This window comes from Nesoenas mayeri (assembly GCF_963082525.1).
Source record: "Nesoenas mayeri genome assembly, chromosome: 8".
Classification (NCBI taxonomy): domain Eukaryota; kingdom Metazoa; phylum Chordata; class Aves; order Columbiformes; family Columbidae; genus Nesoenas; species Nesoenas mayeri.
The window spans coordinates 32,850,725-32,874,581 of NC_137554.1; the positions used below are offsets into that span (position 1 = coordinate 32,850,725).

The 23,857-nt window shown below is 44.0% G+C and overlaps 1 protein-coding gene across 3 annotated transcripts in view; it reads right to left on the reverse strand.

The window, feature by feature from the left end:
- Positions 1 to 11,480: 11,480 nt before the first annotated feature.
- The window catches only part of LOC308043121 (phosphatidylinositol 3-kinase regulatory subunit gamma), a gene marked incomplete at its 5' end in the record, with an annotated part of 70,602 nt that continues 58,225 nt past the window's right edge, over positions 11,481 to 23,857 (reverse strand). For all 3 annotated transcript variants that reach the window (XM_080349019.1, XM_080349020.1, XM_080349021.1), the window contains 9 exons: positions 11,481 to 12,452; positions 13,891 to 14,061; positions 14,436 to 14,510; positions 15,317 to 15,493; positions 16,132 to 16,274; positions 16,964 to 17,089; positions 17,891 to 18,071; positions 19,474 to 19,572; positions 21,908 to 22,019. In XM_080349019.1, the coding sequence (XP_080205145.1) occupies positions 12,251 to 12,452; positions 13,891 to 14,061; positions 14,436 to 14,510; positions 15,317 to 15,493; positions 16,132 to 16,274; positions 16,964 to 17,089; positions 17,891 to 18,071; positions 19,474 to 19,572; positions 21,908 to 22,019 (1,286 nt within the window). In that variant the 3' untranslated portion in view covers positions 11,481 to 12,250. The remainder of the gene's footprint in view (positions 12,453 to 13,890; positions 14,062 to 14,435; positions 14,511 to 15,316; positions 15,494 to 16,131; positions 16,275 to 16,963; positions 17,090 to 17,890; positions 18,072 to 19,473; positions 19,573 to 21,907; positions 22,020 to 23,857) is intronic.

A 23,857-nucleotide genomic window follows, 5' to 3' on the forward strand; every position in this document is an offset into this window, starting at 1 on the left:
CCTTGCCAGAGGTAAGAAGTGGGTGCCCACATCCCCCAGGTCCCAAATCACCAGCTCCCACATCCCTTTGCATTCACACCCCCAGGTGCCACATCCCCAGCTCCTGCCCTGGGTGACGACTCTGAGCTCAGCTTAAGTAACTTTAACCCTGAAGCAGGTTGGTGCGAAAGTAACTGTGGTTTTGGACCATGAATTTTAAATTGTTGTAACTACGTGTGCTGGTTTGACTGAAAATGGGTAAATTTTCTTCCTGCCGTTAGAAACCTTTATTTTCCATGGCTAGCGTGCTCGTTATTTGGGTTTAGTTTGAGAACAAGCGGATAACACCCCAGCACAGAGTTAATGTTTCTAATTGCTCTGGTCTGAGCGCTGAGGACACTCTGGGCTCTGCCCACAGGTGTGAGGCATTGAGGGACGGGGGAGGGATGGGGCAGAGCTTGACTGACACCCAGGCTGACCAATTAGAGTATTGCATCCTATTAGCATCGTGCTAATTATTTAAGAAGAGTCAGGACCTTTTCTTTCTCTTGCTTTTCTCTTTCTCTCTCTTGCTCTGGGGCTCAGCTGGTGGCATTTCGGTTGTGATGTTTAGTCCGGTCTTTTGCCAGTCCAGTTTAGTCCTGTCTTTTGCCATTTTGCAGACATTTCGGGGCTTTTCTGCTTTTATTGCTTTTTTCTCTCTTTCGGATTGGCTGTTCAGGACTGAAGTGTCGCTTCCTGGGCCTGCAGCTGCTTTGTGTGGACACAGCTTGAGTATCTTTTATTTCTATTATATATATATATATATATATATATTTACTAGTAGCATATTAGCATTTTGTTGTTTTGTTAGGCTGTGTTTATCTCAATCCAAGTTTCCCCCTTCCCTTTTGACTCTCTATTGAGGGGGCAGAGGGAGCGGCTACGGTGGTTGTATTGCCAGCTCGCGTTAAACCACGACACTAGGTTCAAAAAAGTCTTTATTAATCAAAATAGGAACCATTACAATCCCCTTCGCCAAGGAGAAATAAGTTTATTTATTCCTGTAGCGTGAACAATCTGTACTTTGGGATTGGATACAAACTCTTGGGAAGTTCTCCGCATCCTGCAGGTTGTGGAGGCGCGTTCCCTGCAGGAGGCTGTTGAGATGTGAGGACGCGGTGGTCGCTTGGCGAGAGGTCGGGAAGAATTGGGCCTGTAAGAAACAATTATTCTGCAAATATAATAGGCTCAGGCAGCATCTCTAAGCAAAGCAATTTTAATAACGATATTGCAGCACTGGGTGTTCTGCCTAAAGGCTGGCACACCTAATAGGGCAAAAAGCTCTGCTTATATCCCCCAAATCCCGGCCGCAATTTCCCCTCCCTGTTCCCCATTGGTTGGGTACATCAGGGTTTACAGACTATCCCAACGCATACAATACCCTTCCCCTTACCTATCTATTTAAGATATGGATTCCTGGTGCTTTGGTTACACTTCCCCCTAAATTAACTTGTCAATATGGGTATCAGTATGTACACAGGTGTCAGTACATATTCTGGGAAGAAAGTGTGTACTACATTAAGAATTCATAGTCTGATGTCTCTCAGTCCTTCCCCTCTAAATTAGTTTGTAAATAGGGGTATCGGTATGTATACAGGTGTCAGTACATATTCCGGGAAGAAACTGTGTATTACATCAATAATACATAGTCCGATGTCTCTTGGTCCGCAGTGGGTCAGATTGGCAGCAGAGCACTGATTAGTGACCGCCACCTCTTTTTGGTGCACGTTTGGCTTTGGGAAGCGCTTTGGAGGTTCTTCTCGGTGCAGTCACTGAGCTGGTTGCTGTTGATTATTGTATAAAATCCACTTTTTGTTGACCGTCACAATCAGGTTGGGAAATAGTTCGTGTTGCGTAGAAGATGTCACTTCAAAATAATGATTTTTAAAAAATTTTCGGTCAGCTCATGAAGCACCCACTTATTGAGCTTTTCACCTTTCCAATTTGCTCCAAATGCCAAATAGCCATAGAATGGTCAAACCTATGTTCTTTGGTGCAGCTGTCAGCGGATCAGCTTCAACAATCGCTCTCAATGGGTCGTTGTCAGTGTCTGATGTGCCACCACTATGCTCCTCATCTTTAAACCTGTCATGTCCTTTGTGGAACTGACTGAGCCACCACTGAGCTGTAGATTTGTCAGCAGCTCCTGAGCCACATGTGTTGATGTTGCGAGTTGTCTCTGCTGCTTTAGGACCCACTTTGAGCTTGAATAAGAAAGATGCTCCAATTTGCTTTTTGTCTAACAAACATCATTTCTATAGTCTAAAAGAACTATAAGATAAACAGCAAGTAGTAAGTCAGTAGTAAAAAAAATCAAGCAAAGCACATTAAAATGATGTGTAACATAATTGTATTTATTTAAGACTGTATTCCAATACGGGGAATTTAAATAATGCAAAAACCGCAATTGCTTTTGCACCGATCTAATAGCTCACATCAGGCCAGTTCAAATCCTCTCCAGGTCTTGGATGTGGTCATGGTGTCTGGTTTTGGTGCATCTAACGGGGATGGGGAGGGCGGCTGCGGCCAAAGCCCGGCCTGGAGCAGCCCGCGGTGCAGTGGGGAACGCTGCCCAGAACGGGCCGGCCCTGCGCAAAAATGGAACCTGTGTTGCAGTGAAAAGTGCTTTCTTTGGGTAGGATGTTTGTGTTGCCTTTGGCAGAGCGGCCGCGGGAGGGTGCGCAGCACCTGCCAGGGCGGGCGGCTCCGCTCCCAGCGCACCAATCCAGCCCCTTCCCTGCAGAGCGGGAGGAAACAGGGAAAAGGTTTGGGAAGCGCAGCGCAGGTTGTGCTGGAAGCCGGTTTGTGGCCATTGGGAGCCTCGCCTGGGCACAGACCTGCGGCAGCAGCACAAAAAGCCGCAATGTCCCCCCAGGACTTGTGCAGGAGTGCAGGGAGAGGCTCATCTGCTGCCCAAGATGCTGCATGCAGGACCTGCCTCCGCTCACCCCGGGGCCCTGTGACGGTTAATGCTCCTCTTCCTGCTCCTTATCCCTCTTCTGGGAACCGGTTTGCATTGCTCTGGTTTGCATCAGGGCGCTGAGGCTGAGCCAGCTGCGGGAGCGGGGCCGAAGGCTGCCCGCGCTCCTCCTCCCGCGCTGGGGGAGCCCGACGCTCTGCCCCGGCCCCACGCGGCAGGTTGGGCACTGTTGAGGTGTTTCCCAGGGGCCACCATCACCAAGGTTGTGTTTGGAGGCAGCAGCTCCGCACCCCGTGTCCTCTGCCCCTTGCAAAAATAAGCTCCACTTTCGGATCGCAAAACTGACTCCCTGGGGAAGCCAAAGTGCTCTGCAGAGCACTTTGGCTTCCCCAGGGAGTCAGTTTTGCGATCCGAAAGTGCAGCTTATTTCCGAAAATTCAGGGAGAAAACAGTAGCCCGTGAAGTGGTTTATCTTGGTCAGAGAGAAGTCTCCATCCTTCAAACCTTTGGGGGCACCTTGTGTTGTGTTGGTACAAAAAGGCCAGTGCTGGTGTGCGGCTGTGCCAGCTGAACCCAAATGTTTGTTGGTTCGTTGTGGGTTTTTTGTTTGTTTTTTATTGTCCAGAGTAACATTTTGTATTTTAGCATTTTTTTCCAATTTGGACAAAACGGGGTGAGATTATAAGATTTCCTGAGAAACGAGGATTCTGAACCTTAAGCCAAGCCTAAGCCACCAGTTGACTTAGAAGCTGCTGGTCCCCACTCTGAGCTTCAACTTGCTGCTCTGGGGAGCGCTCCCCTCTCTCAGCTTCACATTTATTAAACTGAATTGTTAGGCTAAGATCAGTGTATTTGGGGAGGTGAAACCAAGGAGAAGTGGAGCAGCTTGGTTGCTGCAAACAAGCCCATGGCTTTTAAACCAAAACCTGACGACGTGAAGCAAATGCTGACACCTTACATCAAGGCATCAAGACCGGATTTTGGAGTCGCGGTGTTGTTTTGTTGGTTGGTTGCAGGACGATCTGCGGCATCACCGAAGATGGAAAAATCCCGGGGCCCTGCCCTTTTTCTGAGAAGACATCTGAGCCACAAGGTGTTTTTCTTTCCATCCAGTCAGCACGACCGCTTGGAAATTTCCTACACCAGCTCCTGGCTGTAATGTTTTCATAACAAAATGACCCATCTGGCAAAGCCCTGAAAAATGATTCTCCAATTAGTGACTTACATCTTGCCTGTAATTCTACCTCATTAGCTTTATTAAAAGGAAATGCATTAAAAATAATGATTTAAACAAAGAGTCAGGCCCTAGGAGCGCCTTGCAGGGTTGTCCCAGTCTGAGGGGACCTGACCTCAGGGTGTTGGAATGTGGAGCATCCTCGTTGCTGGGTGTGAAGACAGATGCCCTCAGGGTCCCTGGGGGTCCTCCCCACTCCCCTGCACTTTCTGCCCTATTTGGTGCTCCCCACCTGCAGGACTCGGCCCATGGAGGGAATGCTGACTCAGCAGCTGAAAGGGCTTACTCGGCAATGTGAGAAAATGCTTGCGCAGCATTTTTGTTTGGAAATGGTCAACTCAGCGGGTGGGAAAAACGTTGCTCAGCAATCAGCAAATCCATCGACTCATCGGGTTGCAAAGACACTGAACCATTTGCAACCCTGCACACAGACCGGTCCTGCTCCTGCCCTCCTTTTCTGCGCATCCCATCGGACTCTGGGCTTGCGGGGTGAAGCGACAACGTTTCCTTTGACAAGCAGCAAAGCCCCCTTGGGTGGACACGCTTGGGCTGCCCCACGCAACCCACACTGCTCCCCAGCAGCCCTGAGACCTCAATCGGCAAACAAAAGCTGTCTAACATATAACACCAGGGACACTCCCGCTAACACCTGCAGTAGCAATGGGACAGGATGGGCAATGCCACCCACAAACTCACTCATTTTGCAGTGGCCCGAGTGCCTGGTGCTCATGAATGAATCAGGAAACCAAACAGTGATTTCCCAAACTCCTGTAAGATTAAGGATCTGAGCTCCTCCAGCCCCTCCGCTCCCTCGCAGGAGCAGCATCACTGATGCAGAGGAAGCAACGCGGCACGGAGAGCGGTGCTGATAGCTCCTTTTCTCTCTACAGGGAGAAGAAGCATGTGCTATGTGTATTCCTCCCTTGTTTCAGCCCGGGGGGGTTTTAGGGCCCAGCTGCTTCAGCTCCAGGCAGGAGCAAACTGGGCCTCTGCAAGTCTTCTGTTTAACGTCTGTGCTAAAGATGATGCTCAGGGCCTGGAGACACAAACACAGCTCAGACCACGGTAGCCCGACCACGCTGCAGTTCGGCATTTATTAGAAACAGCTGTCAGTACATCCGTCTAAAACATTACATGTCAATGTGCTTTATTGCAACTTCTTTTTATTGCGTTTTTCGATCTAGAGCAAGTAGGCCCAGGATGCTTAAGTGTCTGGGATTTAAAAGCCCAACCATCTAGGAAAAGAAAGTACAGCAAAATCGTAACACACCTGGTGACAAGTACAGTGTTGCATTACTGAGCTAGAAACTACAGGATGACTTGTCTGAAAACACTAACATACAATTGGTTTCCTTATGAAGCAGTTTTTTTTAAAGTTAAACTACATGAATTCCATTTCCCCCCCAAAGCTACACTATAAACGACAGAAGAACAGGTTTTACACAAATAACAAACGAGAGTACCAAAGTTACATGCTGGAATTCATCCGGAAAACAAAAATCATTCGATAGCTTCTGGAGAAGCAGGTTCTAAAGAGATGCAGTTTCCCTTAAAGAAAATAGAAGTCAAAGAAAAGCAGAGACATTAATGCGAAGGTTGTACAAAGGAGTGTGCTGTTATTTCAGCCCTCGATACGAGATCAAACACCCACTCATGCTTTACATTGAACACACCTTATACGAAGAGTCCACTCACGAAGGGACACGTACCAACACCACCCATTGCACACAGGAGAGCGGGAGCGTATCTTTCGCTAAACCTTTGCTTGGAACAAAGTTGAACCATTTGTCCCATAAATAACGCCCCAGTTCATTCGGGTCACAAATAAAGTAGTAGCCCCCAACCCCAGGAAATTCAGAGTTCAGCGTTTCAGAAGCACAGATGCAAGATGAACACAATAAAGTCCTTTTCGTTTGACAAAAACAACCCCAACTCTGCCCAAACGCACGGCAGAAGGTGCTAACAGTGACTTTTGTTTCAAGGGGCAGTGCCACTTAGACCTAATGCATATAAATGTGTACATGAATATATTTTACATATATCTATATACATACAGTACATATACACGCACACGCACGCGCACACACACAGATGATGCAGACCATAACAATCCCATGGTGCAATAAACAGCCAGATACACAAAATGAACAGGTTTCATCAAACATATCTTTGCCAGATGTAGAAATCACTCACAAAAAACCAAACCAGACCAAAACCCCAACCAGCTGAGGGGACGGGGACCCCAGCGCACCCAGCAGAGCCCCGGGGGCAGCTCCCAACCCAGCCCAGCACCCTACGACTCCCTGCAGCCATGAGGCCGATGCCAGAGGTGACACTCACCCTAGACGCTCTTTTTGTCTTTGGATGCAATAATAGTTCCAAACGATCCCACATCCCTCGCTATGAGCACTGGGCAAGCATACGATACAGTGCTGAACACGGGGGGTCTTTCAGCACCCCCGTCTGCCAGCGCCGAGCTCACAGGATCAATCCCAAAGGCAGGCAGTGGAGGGGGCGTCAGATTAAAGCTGCTTTCTCTAATATGGGTTGATCAACAAGGCGCTTCTTCTATAAATAATGGCCCGTTCTCTTCTATTTTTTTGCCTCTGAAGCTCATATTACATTTTTAAAGGCAAATTTTAGAATGAATGGTGAGTCTAGTTGTAAAAATACAGGAAGTCTACGCCAATAGCAACTAAACCAAAATGCAAATTCCGCATTAATTTTATGAAGCCAGCCCCAAAGACCAGCACTCCAAGCACTGTCATCATCTAAACGGTTAACAAGCTCAAGCTCCCCCTCTGTCCCTGTGAACAAACAGGAAGGAGTTGAAAAGATTTCAAGAGAGATTTTTATATATATATATATATTTTTTTTTTTCCCATTTGGTGGAAAGTATTTCTGCCCACAGAACGCAAGATTCACAAAAATGTTGGCCAAACTTCATCTCACCCCATCCAGAGCTGCTCCTTGCGCAGTACGAACCAGCCGAGCTGCCCGTGAAGAGCCCGCCGTTATTCGGGCTGGTAACTTGGTTCCCGTCCCCGGGCTGCACAGCCTGTGCCAAGGGAAACATGGGGCTTAGCAACCCGGGTTCCCTTCCAGTACAGACAGAGGAGCAACTCCTTAAGGGTTTCTATTAATTTCCTAACTAGCTGCTCGCACACACATTTTAGGAGAGTACAAGCAATTATTCCAAAGGGAAGGGTCTGCTCTGGCATCGCCTCTTTCTTTCGAGGTTCGAGGTGGGGGGTTCCTACCGCACGGTCTGTCCGCTGCTTGACCAGAAAAGCAGCGGGATGCTCTAGGATGCTGACCCTTCGCTTTGTTCAAGTTACTTGCATTGAACACTGAGTTTGAGCAAGCCTGACCCTCCCGACAGCATCTCCGTTCTTCAGGAACGCTACTTTGATTTTGCATTTCCAAAAGCAGAGGTTGCAAATCAACACAAGGAAACTACACAGAAGAAAACCCAATTTGAAACATGATCTAAACAAAACAACCCCTGCCCACCATAGTGCTTTGTAAAACTGCATTTTGAACCTGTCTCTTGCCTCTCCCGATCCACAACCAGTACCTGTTTCACGTCTGCACAATGCAGCAAGCATACCAGACTCACTAACATTTCAGATTTTTATTCCCTGTTAGTGTAACAAAAATAAAAAAATAAACAGACATTCAAAAACAGAAGCGAGATTGTTCAAGTACCAAATAAGGGGCTTTTCCAAACTTAAGGTGTGACACTCCTACAGCAATTCTGCCATTTTAAACAGCCCCAGCGTTCAGTTACGGACCCAGTGGCACCCAAGCCTGCAGAGAGCCCAGGACTGGGGCAACCAAGAGCCTCCTCCTTCCCCGTCCTCCCCAAACCAGCACTGAGCGCCACCATTCATGTCCACAGTCCTCACTACAGTTGCCTGGCTTTGTGAAGAATAGACTTTTTGCCCCACTATGACTTGAATTCAGGTATGATTACATACCAGCTCTTTTTCTGGGAATGATTTTTGGTTGTGGAAGTCTTGCCTACACTAGCGTCAGGGTGAAAGGACTAAGGAAATGGAACGCTTCTTGACCATCCGGCACATCGAGAGGGATGAGCATTTTACTTTTGGCGTAAGACAGAGGGCTGTACTGGATGTAGCTCTAGATTGCAGCTTCCGACGGTGCAAAGTAGCAACCCAATCCCAATCCACTTCTGCTGAGAATTTAAAAACAAAACAAAGAAAAAGCCAAAACGCAACGCCCACATCTAGAGCACTCCAGTATGGGAAGGTGGCCCATCACATACTGCTGCTTCACAGAGCAGTGAAGTGTCTGTCAGGACATCCCTCTGTTTGGTTTGTCCTATGCTAAGATTACTTGTAATCAACGCAGAAACTAGTGGGGATTTATAACTTCCTAACTTCAAACACGTGGCACTCGTGGCTGATGCAATGGGGCCAATGGCAACTGTGGAAGTTAGACCTGACTTCCATCCATCCGAATACAAAATACTGAATCACCCCTGATCCCTGCAAATATACTTCAAAACAGATTAGAAGAAACTGTGCATATTCGAGTTTCAACACCCTCCCCCCCCCCATTTGACACTGTGCAAAGGTTATTTAGTTAACTCTACATAGATATTTAATACAATATGGGTCAACGCGATCAGTACTCCTCTCACTGCAGTCTGATAAATGACGGCTGCTACAACAGTGAGACTATTTCCCCCTTTTCCTCCTGACATTTTGACTCTTGCAACCAAAACCTTCTTGCATCTTACTGTTTTAAAAGAGCTTTGTTTTGCCTTTATGTTCACATTTCCTGTATTTGTTTTAGGCTTAACAGCTGCTTTTTGTACGAGGGTGTAATCCTGCACCCCGCAGGCCTAATTCTGATTCCTCGGTCATGCAAGTGCAGAACAACTCCTGGAAGCCACGGGTTCACTCACAGGTCTAACGTGGCTGAGCAAACAGAATGAGGCCAAGCACAATGAGTGCAGCAGGGCCCAGTCCTTGCCCCGCGGATCACACCACTTATTTATATCAGTTGGTTTTATACCCACTTTCATTTGCCCTATGAGTGCAAAACGGATGCAAAAAGAATCTGTGCAATGTCACTTGAGAGGCAAAGGGAGCAACCATAGCAGCCGGGACTTCAGGTGCCTAAACCAAACTCCAAGAGATCCAGTGGCAAAACAGCTTCAGAGGGACCGCAGGGGACAACGGAACCTGATCAAGGAACGTGGGCTTAGGCTGACCTGAAGCTTTGGGCAAAGAGGAGTTTCAAAGAATGCTTCAAGATGGCTTATTGGCTCCCAGTGCATCATCCACAGCAAATACATCACCTGCGATGGGCGAAGAGATCTCGGAGAGCGAGGGGCCAGAATCCCAAATCGCTCACTCCACTGCAAAGCCAAGCTACCTTCACAGACGCCAGTGGAATCACGCTGTATTTACCTTGGCAGAGCCGGGGCTGGAACCCGGACCAAGACCTCACAGGATCAGTCAGATTCCGCTACAGGGAAACTTCAGACAGTCCCGCTTCGCTATCCCACTGCTGTCAGTACCGCGAGGGTGTGCCAGGATTTACGAGCCTCAACATAGACCTGTGCTTGTTTAAAACAAAACCGAGCCCTATCTAAAAACTGGGCAGATGTGAAACACTTCAGGTAGGTTGTCCCTGTCACAAAAGTTAGGATCAGAAACATGTGCCCCAGCAGCCTCGAATGTTTTTACACTGTAAGAGGAGAGCCCAGTGAGATCGCAAAGGCACAGAAAACAGTCAGACACTCCTCTCACACAGGTTTTTCCACAGGCATGAGATGAGGCACCTGGCTATCATCTGTGCCTTTGAACACATTCCCCTCTTCAGGCATTTGGACTCAGCCCAGCACCAAGGGAACACCAGATACACAGGAGGTGTGAGCAGGACAACTTTACAGCTACCAGATTAGAACTGCAAACTATCCAAGGGGCAGGGCAAGCTTCTTTAAAAAGAAAAATTTCCACGTCCATACACCACTGAAGAATCCATTTGAGATTTCCACTAAGAGCAAAGGCTACATCTCATTTTTCATTTTCTCGGGGAAGTGGGAGACAAGGGACACACAAACCGATGGTGGGTCACTTTGACATAGCATGAATTCTCTTCTGCTCTCAGTTTTGGCAAAGTTTTGTAGTGTTTCATTGAATTAGAAAAGTGGCCCCATAGAATTGTTTGCCTGAAGGTCACACTCTGATTAGAAAGCGCCTGGGATGTGTCAGGGTCATTAGTGCAAAAATCAAACATCTCACAGGCATGCCAGGCAACTAGACTGTCAGTGCTCCAGCCTTCTCCATTCCCTGCTCACAAATCCCTGACATTCAACTAAATAATATCTCTAGTGTAAACATTAAGCATCAATAAGCCTGGCACTACTGCCCAGGCATTATAGACAAAAACCAACCAAGCATTTGAAGAGGAAGTCAGCCCCAGTGTCAGAAATAGGCCTGGAGCATTCTCAGACCTGCACGACTGTCTGCTTCCCGTCCTGCACAATGGGTGCACTGCAAGGGAATCGCTTCCAGGAACAGGAACAAAAGTAACTTCCAAGGTTGCACGCTGAACAATTACTTTGCCTGTTGTGCTTTGATGCCAAGTGGTTCAGTTTGCCAAACGTAGCTCTTTTTCATTTTAGAAGCTTCAGGAATGGGAATAAGCTGCTTTGTATACTCTCCAAGAAAGGGGATTTGTGGGATGATTGCTATACTTGACAAAGCCCAGGACTACCAACACCAGCATCTGACAGCAGACCTTGCCAAAGGATGGTACCAGACATCCAGTAACTGAGGAGTACAGCTCTCTTCCCTTCTTATGTTTTGCATCATGTCCAAAACAACAAGGGAATGTAGATTATAACAGTGTAAAATCTTGCTTGGCTGCAGTGGTGTGAGAGTTCAGAATCTAGCTCGGGAAGAACAGATCAGAGGAGATTATAATTGGCACACTCACTTCTATACAACTGGAAGTGACTACAATTCGTACAATAAGCCATCCAGAAGCATTCGATTGCACCTACATCTTCTATACCAAAATCAAGCATTGCAAGAGTCTGTCATTGTTCAGCAAGAGAACTGCAACAGGTGAGTGCAAGCTTCATTCTAGTTTACATTCTGAAGCACAGTATCATTAAAACACTGAACACAATCTCAGGCTGAGTAATGCGAGGAAGGGGGGTGAAGGAGAAGAGTGATCAATTACATCAGATCAGACAAATTTAGTGTTTTGAAGCCACACAATGTTTAGCTTTTCCTTTTATTTGTTTCAAGTTTTGGTGTAGAAAGTATGTGCGGATGCTAACGCAACCTTCCCCGCAAGTGCTCAATCTAGCAAGGAACAAAGTTTTGATGTGTTCCATTTGGTTATAAATGTTTCCTTTAAGTGAAGACCTGTAGTGCCATTGATACCAAAACTTTGTTACTGTTGGCAAAAAAATAAAGCAACTTTTCTTTACAAGCATTTTTTTCCATTTAAATTAAAACCTGAAGCTTTCCCATATTTCCTTTGGTCTTCTCTCACCAAATTCCATGCTACTTCAAGACAAGCCCTCTTTTGGAAGTTTGGCTGAATCGCAGTGAAGCTACTAAAATTAACAGAGAAGAATTGCTGTGGTAGAGTTTCCCCCCTCGTTTCTTGGGAGTTTAAGATTGAAAGACATTACTGATGCCTCAAACAGCGGCTTCAAATTGTCTCTATAAGAACAAGAGAAAACAAAATCCAATTAGAAGTTCCACTGAAGGTGCCTGGCAAAAAATTCTCTCCGTGAAACAACGTTTTGCTTCCAGTATTTTTGTATGCGTTGTGTTGAGTTCATTCCCCTCATAAGGAAACAAAAGTATCAGTGTAAAAGCACAGCTGAGCTTTTAAGGTAGCACCAGGACACCTACACCCAAGTTGTCATCTTGTTGCTGCTAGGCCTCTTTTTGATTCACATTCACAGAATCACTTCTTGTGCAAAACAAGCAGTCTAAGGAGAAAGAATGCCCTCCGAGTTCTAATAAAAATTGTAGAAAAGAATCCAAGATAGCCAACACTTTCCTCCTCCCCAAAATTTATCTGCAGAGAGAGGGGGGCATCTGTGCGTAGACAGGATAGGCAAGCCTGACATTTAGGGAATCGTTGTGTTGGACAAGGGATGTCTGCTGGTAATGAAGAACCAAATCCTTAAGTGTGCTGTACAGGTTATACGGTTCTGCAAACCCGTAACCTCTTGGAGTGCTGTAGATCACACAGTGTTTCACTTCTCCATCAGCTCTGCAAAGAAAGGAAACAGAAGAGTTTAACATTGAAGGACAAACCCAAAGTGACAGTCTATTAACAATTAACTAATGCAGCAACCCTGCCAGTCACTAAATTACATAACAGAGGACCTAGTAGATGCAAGTCAAGGAGATTAATACAGGCTGTGAAGAAACGGTGCTTCAGGGCATGTGATTAAACACTCTTGCATAATAATCCACATAAGAGGCCTCTTCTACCCCAGCAGTACAATTCCCCACTGCATTGTTCTCCCAGTGTTTCTTGGAGAAAAAAGTCCAGAGCTTAACCAAGAAGATAAGCACCTGAAGTCAGCTATGACTTTGTGCTCAACTTATCTGGTCACCTTTCCACCAAGCAAAGAAGCCAAACCCCACCAATTCTTAGGACCTACAGAGTATTTCATGAAATGCAGCACCGCCCTTCAGTGTGCATTTTTTAATGTGAAGTGTGGCACAGGTTCAATTTGGTTCATGACCTAAAGTCATAGCGACTGAGACCCTAACTTGGCAAAGCAGCCACTGCACCACAGTATTTCCAAAGCTGCTATAACAGAAACACTTTTCTGCCAGAAAGATTGAGTATTATGTAACCCCTGTCTTGGAGCCCATTAAATCCAAGTCACATGTAGGAACAGGTTACGTTATGCCATCCCTTTGCTATCTTGAAGCACGATACCAACCAAGTGAAATTATCTGATGAACCCATCGCTTCAGCAACTGTGACAAACACTATCCTGAACGCAGCAGATACTACAATCTTCAGTTACATTGAGGTGATATACCTTCACATATTCATTTCTCAGACTTGCTTTCAGAAGCAATTAACTTCATGTGAAATAAATCAGTGAAAGCCATTTTGCACTCCACAACAGGCTTGAAGGATTTTTAGATAATGGAATCAGAGTATTTCTGACCTCCACTACACCAGCATAAAATGAAGTGAAACACAAGAAATCAATGCAAGGCTGTGTGAATGTCATAAAAACCACTGCTCACAATGTCTCCTCTGAAGCGTCACCATTATCTTAACCATACAACAGAGAGCGTCTAGAGTTGGGCATGTTTGAAAATAAGAATGGAAGATGTTACAGCTTTACATCCCTGTTTTTCTTCTTCCCATGTGTTCCTTAGTAGGGAAGAATATGGAAGAATTTGGCTTTAATTTACTTATGACTGTGGAGATTCAAGTCGGGATACTTCAGCATTTTGTACTCACTACTGTGGTGACTGAAGAGACTCCTATGACTACAGCTATTGCACATCCAAAGGACATTTTTGCAACAAAGCTTTTACCATGGTAGCCTTCCTACAAACATGCAACGCATTCCAATGGGAAGGTCTAGGCTAGGCCTGGGCTTGTGTTCTTCAAAATAAAGAGCTGTGGTAGAGATTTAGGAAGTGAGTAGTTAGAACAAAAAGGGAAACAGACTTACACCACAGAACAAGCATAACATCCTTTCTTGCTGCTCTCTCGAATTAAAAATGCTCCATCAGGTTTCCCACAGAGCAAGTCTTCTGCTTGGATACGGTTGATGTCCCCAACAAACCAAGTTTTCTCATCATGATGTGGCAGGTTTTCATCTTCTTCATTTACAAAGTATGTGCTGAAAGAGAAGGTAAACTTGTTAACTTAACCAGTGGTCGGTAAAGGAGTTAAGAAACAGAGCAATATATTTTTGCAGAAATCAGTCAAAGATATACCGGAACACATCCAAATTGCAGGTCAGGCTCTGAATGGGCATCTGTTAAAGGCTTCAACTTAGAACTTAATTGTTGCAACTTTGTTTAATCCTAAATGTTCCAGCAGAATTGCTGCCTCACCTGACATACTTCTCTTCTAGAGAATCTCTCCCTTCTTCTGCAGTCCTTCCTTTTTCTGCCACTGAGAAACTGGTCTTACACATTGCTAACTCCCACAAGAGAAAATACTTATTAATGGAACACTTCTCAATAAATTCATATGTATAATGACACTTACTCATCGATGTTTTCATTTTTGATCCCCAGCCAGTCGTTTATTCGCTTCTGTCTCACCCCTTTGTGATTGAGCCACCTACCAGAAGAAGAGAGAATTAATATGTTACTTCAGAGTACATGTACAAGTTTTCTTACTGAGCAAAGAAACACAAAGAAACAGTTTGGAAATTGTTTTTTTCTCGAGTAGCAAAAGCCATAGAAGGACCATGGATTCCATAAGAGTGTTGCCTTGCATCATCTTCTGAGATGCTTCCTTTACTGGACACAGCAAAAAGGAGCCATGAAGCAACCTCTTGAATGGAGAAGAGGAAGGAAGAAGGTACCACCTCTATACAGCACAGTCCAGAAAGGAAGCAGAATACAAATTGTGATAGCCGATTTCCTGGGAAAACAAAATGGGTATTGCCACTGGCAGTTTCTAACTTCCTAACAGCACTTTCTGAGATGGTGTTTCCCTCTGTCTTCTGCCAGAATTCAAGTGCACTGAGTCCAGTGCAAGGACATTAGGAGCTGGGTAACAGGGCTATCAGTAAAATCAAGGATGGGTAAGAGCAACATCTGCTGCACCCAGCACAAAAAGTACTAACCTCTGTTGTATCGGGTTTTGTTTATAACACATTTATCTTAAATGTTTTATTTACAGGAGCTGCAGAATGTGCACCTAAGATGTCACAGGCTCTTTCAAGCCTGACAACAGCATAATAAAGGAATGAAGTCATGAAGAGGCCAACCAATTACTCAGATATCCCATGCCAGAATGTAGCATCTTAGCGCTCACAGAACTTTGGTTATGAAAACTAAACTGCCATTATCCTAATAGAAAGAGCCATTGATTGGGTTCATCAGAGACGCTACTATGAGGTACAGGTCAGGCTTGCTTACACGAGATACTGATCTCTGATTTTGCGGAGCTGAATTAGGTCAGGCTTGATGCTATTCATTTTCTTATCAGTCTCCCTGTTGTCCAGCGCTTGTTTCTTCAAATCTTGTTCCAGGCGCATTTTACTATCGTGGATCTCACCCAGGCGTGATTTTAATTTTTCATAGTTCATCATTATCCTGCAAACAAGAGCTGAGGTCAAACCAGTCTAGAAGGATGGAACCTTACCAATAGCACTTATACACAAGTATCACAAGAACATCCGTAACAGCAGCTCCTCCCTTTGACCTCCTCATTTTAACAAGAAAATTACTGTTAAGATTGCCAGAAAAGACCTCTTGCCAGAAGGCCTACCACCCTTCTGCATAGTTTGAACCTTTGGTTTACCTTAATATGTTTCCTTCTGGCAGATAGGCAGGTGCAAATCATCTCTAGGAGGGTAAGCTAAGACAGATTCCTCCTTCACCATCACATTCTTTTTTGGTATATCAGTTACACAATCCCACTATAGGTATCTGTACTAGCAAGATTTCAAGCAGCATAAGCAAATGCAGCTGTTATTTCCCAATCCTCATCACAGTATCTCCCTTTACTGAAGTTGAGAGAGAAATCCACAGCTCTCCTACCTCTTCTCTCTACATTGCAATTCTCTGACAGAAGAGGGGTTTACTGAAGGTTCAGACACCTTGAGGGAAGGTCTCAGAGAAAATACTGACTTTACAAAGTGTTTTATATGATGCAGTAGTAAAGAATTTCATGGGAGTATCAACATGGACACCAGCTCTTCCTTGTAAGCAAAAACAACTTGTGAGCCTACCTTTCAATTTCTTTGTCATTCCCCTCTCTGCGAAATCGCTCAATATATTCTTTGCTGTATCGCTCTTGCGAGTGGCACTGTTCCTCAAATATCTTAATAGTCTCATTAAACGCTTCAATGGCGGTCCTCTTCATCTGAATTTCCTATGCGAAGAAGGAGTCCTTCGTCATTTCTCATTATATAGATGACAATGCAAGACTCAATTCTCCCCCCGCAAGTCAAAATGTTATTGACCAGTTTTAAATTTAGTCAAATGTCCGAGTAGAGTCAGGAAAGTACAGGGAAGACTTACTCCCTGTAAGCCTACCCTCCTCCCCGACATGATGCTCTCTATTAGGCTGCAAGCCCCTCAAATATTTTAGTCATATTTTCCATCTTAGTTTGCAGGAAGACTGCCAGCAAACCTCCTCCCCATATACGAACTATCTTATTTTACAAGAAGCAGTCCAAATACTGTATTCACACTTCCTTAATGCATAATATCTGGTATCTGATTTGAACACAATTTCATAAAGAACCTGAACAATCCTCCCTGCAGTGCAGAGCAGCTGGAAATACTCAGCAGCAAAGGAAAGAGGCTGCAGTGCAAAGCTTGGAGGTGACGGCCTGATCCACTGCTCGACCTTATACAAGGAAGCTCAGCTCCTCTTTCTTCCTTCCCCACAACATACTTCTAGGACTATAAGCAACATTTTGAAACATCTTCCTCTGCTCCACAATTTATTAAGTTTTTTTCCTTGTATTTTCTGGCCTTGGACTGCCCTTAAAATAATTTTCTTTACTTTTTAAACAACAAGAAACAGACTCTACAGACAGCTAAAGTTGAACCAACCTGTGATGTTCTGGTATATTCTTCATACAATTTGTCATATTCTTTACTCTTTTCCTGATACTGAGCATGGTATTCTTGAAGCTTTTTACCTACTGCATCTATATTATCTTCTTTTACCAACTGATCCTGTACATAGAAAAAGCTATTAAGTCTTCAAGCAAAGCAGATTTTTCCTTAAAGGTATTAGTTTGTCCACTTATGCACACTTGCATTTCACTGCCATTAGCAACATTTTTATAATCAGTTTTCTACAGAACAAACTCCACATCTCAATCCCCTTTCCTCCATGCAAGAAGTTCCACAGTTTACAGACAGTAGGAACTGGGACTATGGGGTCACCAAGAACTATGTCAAAACACTAAGTTTCCAAAAAACACCCTACAGCTTAGGTCTAGGATTGCTGTCCCTTATTGGAGAAAGGAAGAAGTGAATTGTTTGGAATATGAAGTTAAAAATTAGAGGTTGTTGGCATTTTTTTTTCCCCAAAAAGCTCTGAAGTGAAATGTCATGGGCTACTGAATAAAACTTAAAAAGAATTGAAAAATGTAGATGGCTCTGCACAGAGCAAGCAGCTGTGTGTCTCATGTGTGCTTCAAGGGTAACGCTGTCTAGGACAGTGTCCACAAGGGTCCCGTGGCACAAAAAAGCTTCTCAGAGAGGCTCAAGTCTGCTGCACGTCAGGGTTTCACTTCTCTATTGGACTGCTCAGATGGAGACTGGAAACTTCATAAAAATGAAGCAGCTTACATGCCTAGGCAATTTGGATGACCTGTTACCACAAGCAAAGTGAAATGTGAAAACTCAGCTTTTTTTTTCAGTTAAAAAAAAAAAAATCAGGCTTCACATAAAGAAAATAACATCATATACATATCCACAATCTTGTTCTTGTCTGCACTAATAGCTACTGGGGTCTGCTGAAGACCTTACCTGTTGGTACCGAGACACTGGATACATCAGCTTCACATCAAGCTTTGGGTTATACTGAGCAAGAGACTCATTGCGGTAGTGGTTAATCAGTTCCACAACTGAATTAAATGTCAGTGGATCAGAAAAGCCATATTTTCCATCCCGATGATAGATCTTTATCAGTTTATTGTTGCCACCCTTCCTGCAAAGCAGTACAGTCATTTAGAGGTTTTATTGTGTATGTACCTCCCTCTCCCTCTTCACCACTAAGGCTACTAACAAAGCCACCAGCAAAATTCCTGGACAAGCAGCTTTGGCCCTGTAGCCCTGCATAGTGACTTGTCACAAGCACATTTTAGGTAGTTTAAGGGTCAATAAACACAGAATTATCATCAGATATTATTTGAACAGAAGCAAAGCCCAAAGTCAATCTCTTCCTATGCATTCATTCTGGAGACAGCTTATTGTATTTAAGACCTAGCTTTGCCTAAAGTTTTGCAAGAGAAAAGGAGGATGCTGAAGGCTGAATAAAGAAGCCATATGCAAACCCAAACCCACAGTTTCCTGCAATTTGGGGTCATTAATAGTATACAATTGAGTATACATTTATACAATGACTTACAAGTCTTTTGAGTTACGGATGCTAACACAGGATACAGGAACCTAAACAAAATCCTCTGAGGATTACAAGATGGTTGTAAGTTTAGGACTTTACATTACCCAGATTTATACATTCTAGTGGTTTCCACAAATATAGTGCTTATTTCTTCTTTTCTTCACCAATAGACTGTTTAGGCAATATCCTGTCCTTCCTGCACTTTCAATTTTGGTTCCTAAAGACATCTGCATTCAGAAAAATAACCAAATCATGCCAAACCTTAGTGCACAAGCCATAAACTTCAAGGGAGAAGTCCAAGCAGAATTTAAACTACACCTTAGGGGTCAAACCTGCCATTAAGGCAACGGAATCTTACGGCGAGATCAAATATCTGCCGTATCATAGTAACTCCCAAAGGTGCGCTATGGAGGCAGTGGCTTGTGCACCTCACTCGTTTGCCCCTAACGACCAGTCCTGGGAGTGTGGCAGAGGCAAGTGGCTGGACAGGCTGGGCAAGGCACCGGTTGTTGACTGCAGCGGGCAGGGCTGGGGCAGCTCTGGGAATGACACTTGCAGGCAATTTTAATGAAGAAAGGAACATGGCTCCAATTCATTATTAGAAAGCACATGATACCCTTTTTACAAAGACACCATTTAATTCTCCAGAGCTGCATGCCGACACTCCCATTAATCAAAGCCTTCATTTATAAATAACTTTTACCTTGGCAGTTCTGAAAGTAGGAAGCGCTACTGAGGGGTTCTCCTCCCTGAGCCCCATTTTACCTACACAGAGATCCTTACAGTAGTGCTTAGTGAGGGACAAGATTCAACGCACAGAACAGAACCGACTATCACACCTGGCCATTTATTTGCTCATTCTGTGATCTGCAGTACCTTTGGGAACATCTCTTGAGCCATGTCAGCTTTACACAGCCACTACTGTCACTGGTATAGCAACTTGCTACTCAGGGTTTTACTACATGGACTGTAACTGCTCAGTGCTTACCGTAATGTCAGAGTGTAGTCTCCCTGCATCTTGGTTGATGCATCACGCACCAGGAATGTTCCATCTGGCATGTCTCGCAATTTGTCATTTACTTCTTCCCTGGAGAACCACAAGGAAGCCAAAATTAGAAGCGCTAAGGACATGGTCATCTTTGCCACAGGTACCAGTACTGGAGCCAGAAACAACAGCATGCATAAGGAGTACAATCTTCAAAATATCAGGCAATCTTCTTTCACACTCAGGCTTTTTAGTCTTCTAGGCCATCTAAAGCCAGTTTGAACTTGTGTAGTTATACTAAAAGCAGCTGCAGTCAACTGCCACTTGGGCAGCAGTCCCTGTTTAAGCCACAGCAGTGGCTGTGTCTGAGAGTTCACAACCTTTCCCTGTAATCTGCTCAGGTTTTAAAGTCCACACTGGAAACAGGTGCCCTTTGAGTAGCCAGTCCTGACCTCTTAAGAAACGAGCTCTAGCATCACAGCTCAAAGGTGTCTAGAGTTTAGCACAGTTCTAGTCTCAAGAGACTCATTATTGGCTTAACACTGATCTTATTTACAGCGGTTTTAAACCACTACAACCTTGCTAGCTTCAGTGCAGCTTTTCCTTATTTACAACTGAAGCAAAAGGATACTCAGTCCAGAGCTTTAAGCTAAATCAAGCAATCTTTTAGTGAAAGTGAGTACCTGCAAGCATTAAGAAAATCACTGCAGCTGAAGAGTTAAGTGTCTTGCCAGGTTTGACCATTTCACTCAGATTACATATCTCACCTTACAACAGCTCCCTCACAGGTTCTTAGCAGCACTAAGCACTTTTTAATACAATCATTTGAAAATTGAAGTTTATCAGGTAGCCTCAACCATATCTAAGTGAGGTAGCAAGTATACTGGAATCTTGCAAAGAAAAATCAACAGCAGCTTTTTTGTTCAAATACTAAGGAACAAAAGTATTCTTACAAAATAGTCTCAGTTTTGATTTAGCTACCTGAAAACCATTCTGTTAGTAAAATTGACTCTTATTAAGTATCATGTGTGTATCTGCTTACTCCTTTCAGAACATTTTGCAGATAAGACACGGTTAACTCAAACGGCTTTCTGGAATGGACAGATATGGCTTGGGCTTATGCCTGCAAGTTACACCCTGGAGCTCATGACAAACACTTCAGCACAAGTTCTTGACTGAAGAGTACAGCTCCTGCCCTGACAGCTCGATGCAGTCTGTACCTACTGGCTGTCAAATCAGAGTCAAACAATTCCATCTTTACATGCATATCACATTTTAATCCAATAAAGTCACTCCAATGTGATTTGAACTGCATTAGCTTCTGCCATCACGTGCAGTGTTAATTGAGGAACGAATCTACAGTCCATAAACTGCTATCAACATTGAGCAGTTTTAAACAAACCCTGCCTAGTGGGTTTTGTGATCAGGTTTTGCCACTCTGCTTCGATTTAGAATTAACAGGAAAATATCACAGCCAAGGCCATTCAAAAGCAAGATCTACACGGGTTTGCTTTATAAAGATAAGGGTGGTACAATAAGGATATGAAAACTTTATTCCCCTTCTCAGAACTACAGGGAACTACTGTGGCAAACACGCTCTTCTTGCCTTTATCTGACAAAGTGTTTCTAAGTATTATGTGCACAAGTTTGAGCAATTCCTGATCACATTCCCAGCATGCTCATGTTTCCCCTTAAAGTTCCAGATTCTAGACTCTTCAGAAGTGCCTTAAGAGGGAAAGAGATGACTGGACACTTCAGTTCTTTTATGCAATTAAGTATATTAAAACTGGCACTTCATTCTCTGAGCCTAACCCAAGCCATCTATTTTCTCAAGCACATAGAAAAGGGCTTCCTTCAGGGGTAAAACAATTTATTTGGTACGTACAGCTGGTGACAGCATTTGTAAGAGCTATTTTAATACCACCATGTAGTAGAAATTGATGCAGATGCGATTTTAACCAAATGTTAGAGAAAACAAAAATAAGAATGCCAATATTTTTATTCTGCGCAAGCCTCCTACTGAAAGTTTGCTGAACTGCATGCATCTCCAGCATTGCATGCTTATGAAACCTTATTACCTAGCACATTCAGAAGCACTTTTCTTTTGAATTTTATATATATATATGTATATGTGTGTATATATATATGTATATGTGTATATATATATATATATTTTAAAGACTTTGTGTATCTGGAAATATTTAGAACCACACAATAACTGTCACCAAGACTGGCAATATCTGCACCAGAACACTAACAACACAAACACAAGTCCTGAATCTACCCAAATACTTGCATTTAGGTGCTTTGCCAAATATAAGTGTGAAGTGTTTCCCTCCTGCCTGAAATAGCCACGTTGTTTTCCTCTTGAAGTCTAGCAGGTTTAGTCTATTTTTAATATGATATCTATTAATATATTTTTAGTAATATTGCTTACCTTGAGATGTCCCCCCAGTACCACTCAGCTTCCTGCAGAGAGAAACTGGTATTGTCCTTTATTCCATTCATATTGACTGGAGTCATTGGTTTGGGGGGCTTTGGAGGAAGAGCTGAAAATGAAGAAGAAAGAAGGGTAAACAGGGGAAAATAATCACTAAACTTAACACAATGCAACAGTGAAAAAGAGAGAAAATGTGCATCTTGAACTTGGCTTTCAAGCTTTCTCCAAGGAAATGGCATTTGTAATTTTTAAAAGAATTTTCAAGCAAACAGCTGCATTGTGATTCTAGATTTCCTAGTACTCAAACTAAACACACTTGAGGGAGGGGAAAGGGAAAGGAGTATGAGGAAACATGAGTTTTTGTTAAAAGGAAGACTACAACAGCAGTCATTGCCTAAACCTCCAAACGAGTACAAAGGTGCATTGTGTTCGAAAGCCAAAGCCTGGAGAGCATCGTGCCCTGCTATGGAAAGGCTCCAGCTGCTCGGGCATCACCAGTCCTTATGGCGACACGTAAGAGCAAATGGATGGGCTCTCCTGAGGGAAAAACGCTGCTGGTGAAAGAATTGGTGGCTGGTACATCCATCACAGACCCAAGGTTCAAGATTCATACCAGATTTGTCATTTAGGCTCCTCTTCAGAACAAAAGTTAGGACTCTGAATACTAAGGACATGAGGTGATAAAGCAAATGGATAGGGGACATTAGGTTATTATTAGAGTGCCTGCACCACTTCAAAGCTGAAACATTTACCATAGAAAAAGAGATGCTACAAATTCCCAAAAGACAGGCAGAACTGCACATCTGTAGGCCTAGTGCATATCTGCTCAAAATTCCCCTATTCTGAATTCAAGGCAAACAGGCTTTTACTTCTGCTCTCAAAATAGGTTACACAATCTAAGGGCATGCAACACACCAAAGGTCTTTCTATTTGGTCAGTTTTTGCTCAAACAACTTTATCATGGTCTTGAATGTAAGCCCTGTATCAGGAGTAATTCAGCAGCCACAGGCACGCTCATGTATTGGTAGGGACTTGTCTGTCAGCAGAAATGCATTACACTATTTTCTTCAAGAAAGATGTCTTGAGTGCTCTCCTCTGCTTTGCAGAGGCTCAACACTTAATCAAGAACACCATCACTGAAGCCGAGCATTCTTCAGTCATTTCATGAGACAGAGTGTTTTACAGGGGCAGGTAACATTTGAATTCGGAGTTAAAAAGCAGCTACACACATTGACTTGCTACCAGCACATTTTAAGTCAGACCCTGTGCCCTAGTCATCAGATTACAGGAGCAGCAGCGAGCAGACCTGACACGCTGACAACAGCCATCTTTCAGACACACGCAACCCCAGCGTACAAGCAGAAACACAAATAAAGGCAGCAGAAAGAAGATTTTGATCTCAGCTCCAGCGCGGAATGGCTTAACATCGAGAGGTGTGCTACTTGGCACCATCCCTCTGCTCACCTCCCAGCCACACCTCCCACATTAAAGAAGAGAAAATAGTGTTCCAACTGCAGTTCCAAATACCATTTCATGTTGAGTATCTAACACAGTAACTTCACTGTTCTCAGACAAACCAGCAGAATCTTTAATCGAGCCAATCTAAACTAAATCTGAACCTTGACCCAGACGTTTGCACCCTGGGGTTGCTGACCAAACACCTGATTCAGATAGCAGCATTCATTCTGCGGGACTGAGCACTAAACCATAGCATACAGGTTCTTTTTATGGGGTGAGCTGGGAACTTTCAGGTGTACACATATCTAGTGAGGCAATAACAGGTCTTGTTATAAAGGGAAGGTGAAAACCTTTGGATTGGGTGAAGTAGCTTCCTGGTTAAGAGGCTTCGGTTACTCCCAGCTCAACTACTACAGTTGTTTGTATCGCAGCTAAGTATTTGTACAAAGCACCATTGAGAGTAAGACACAGTTGTAACCCTGCTTTGCT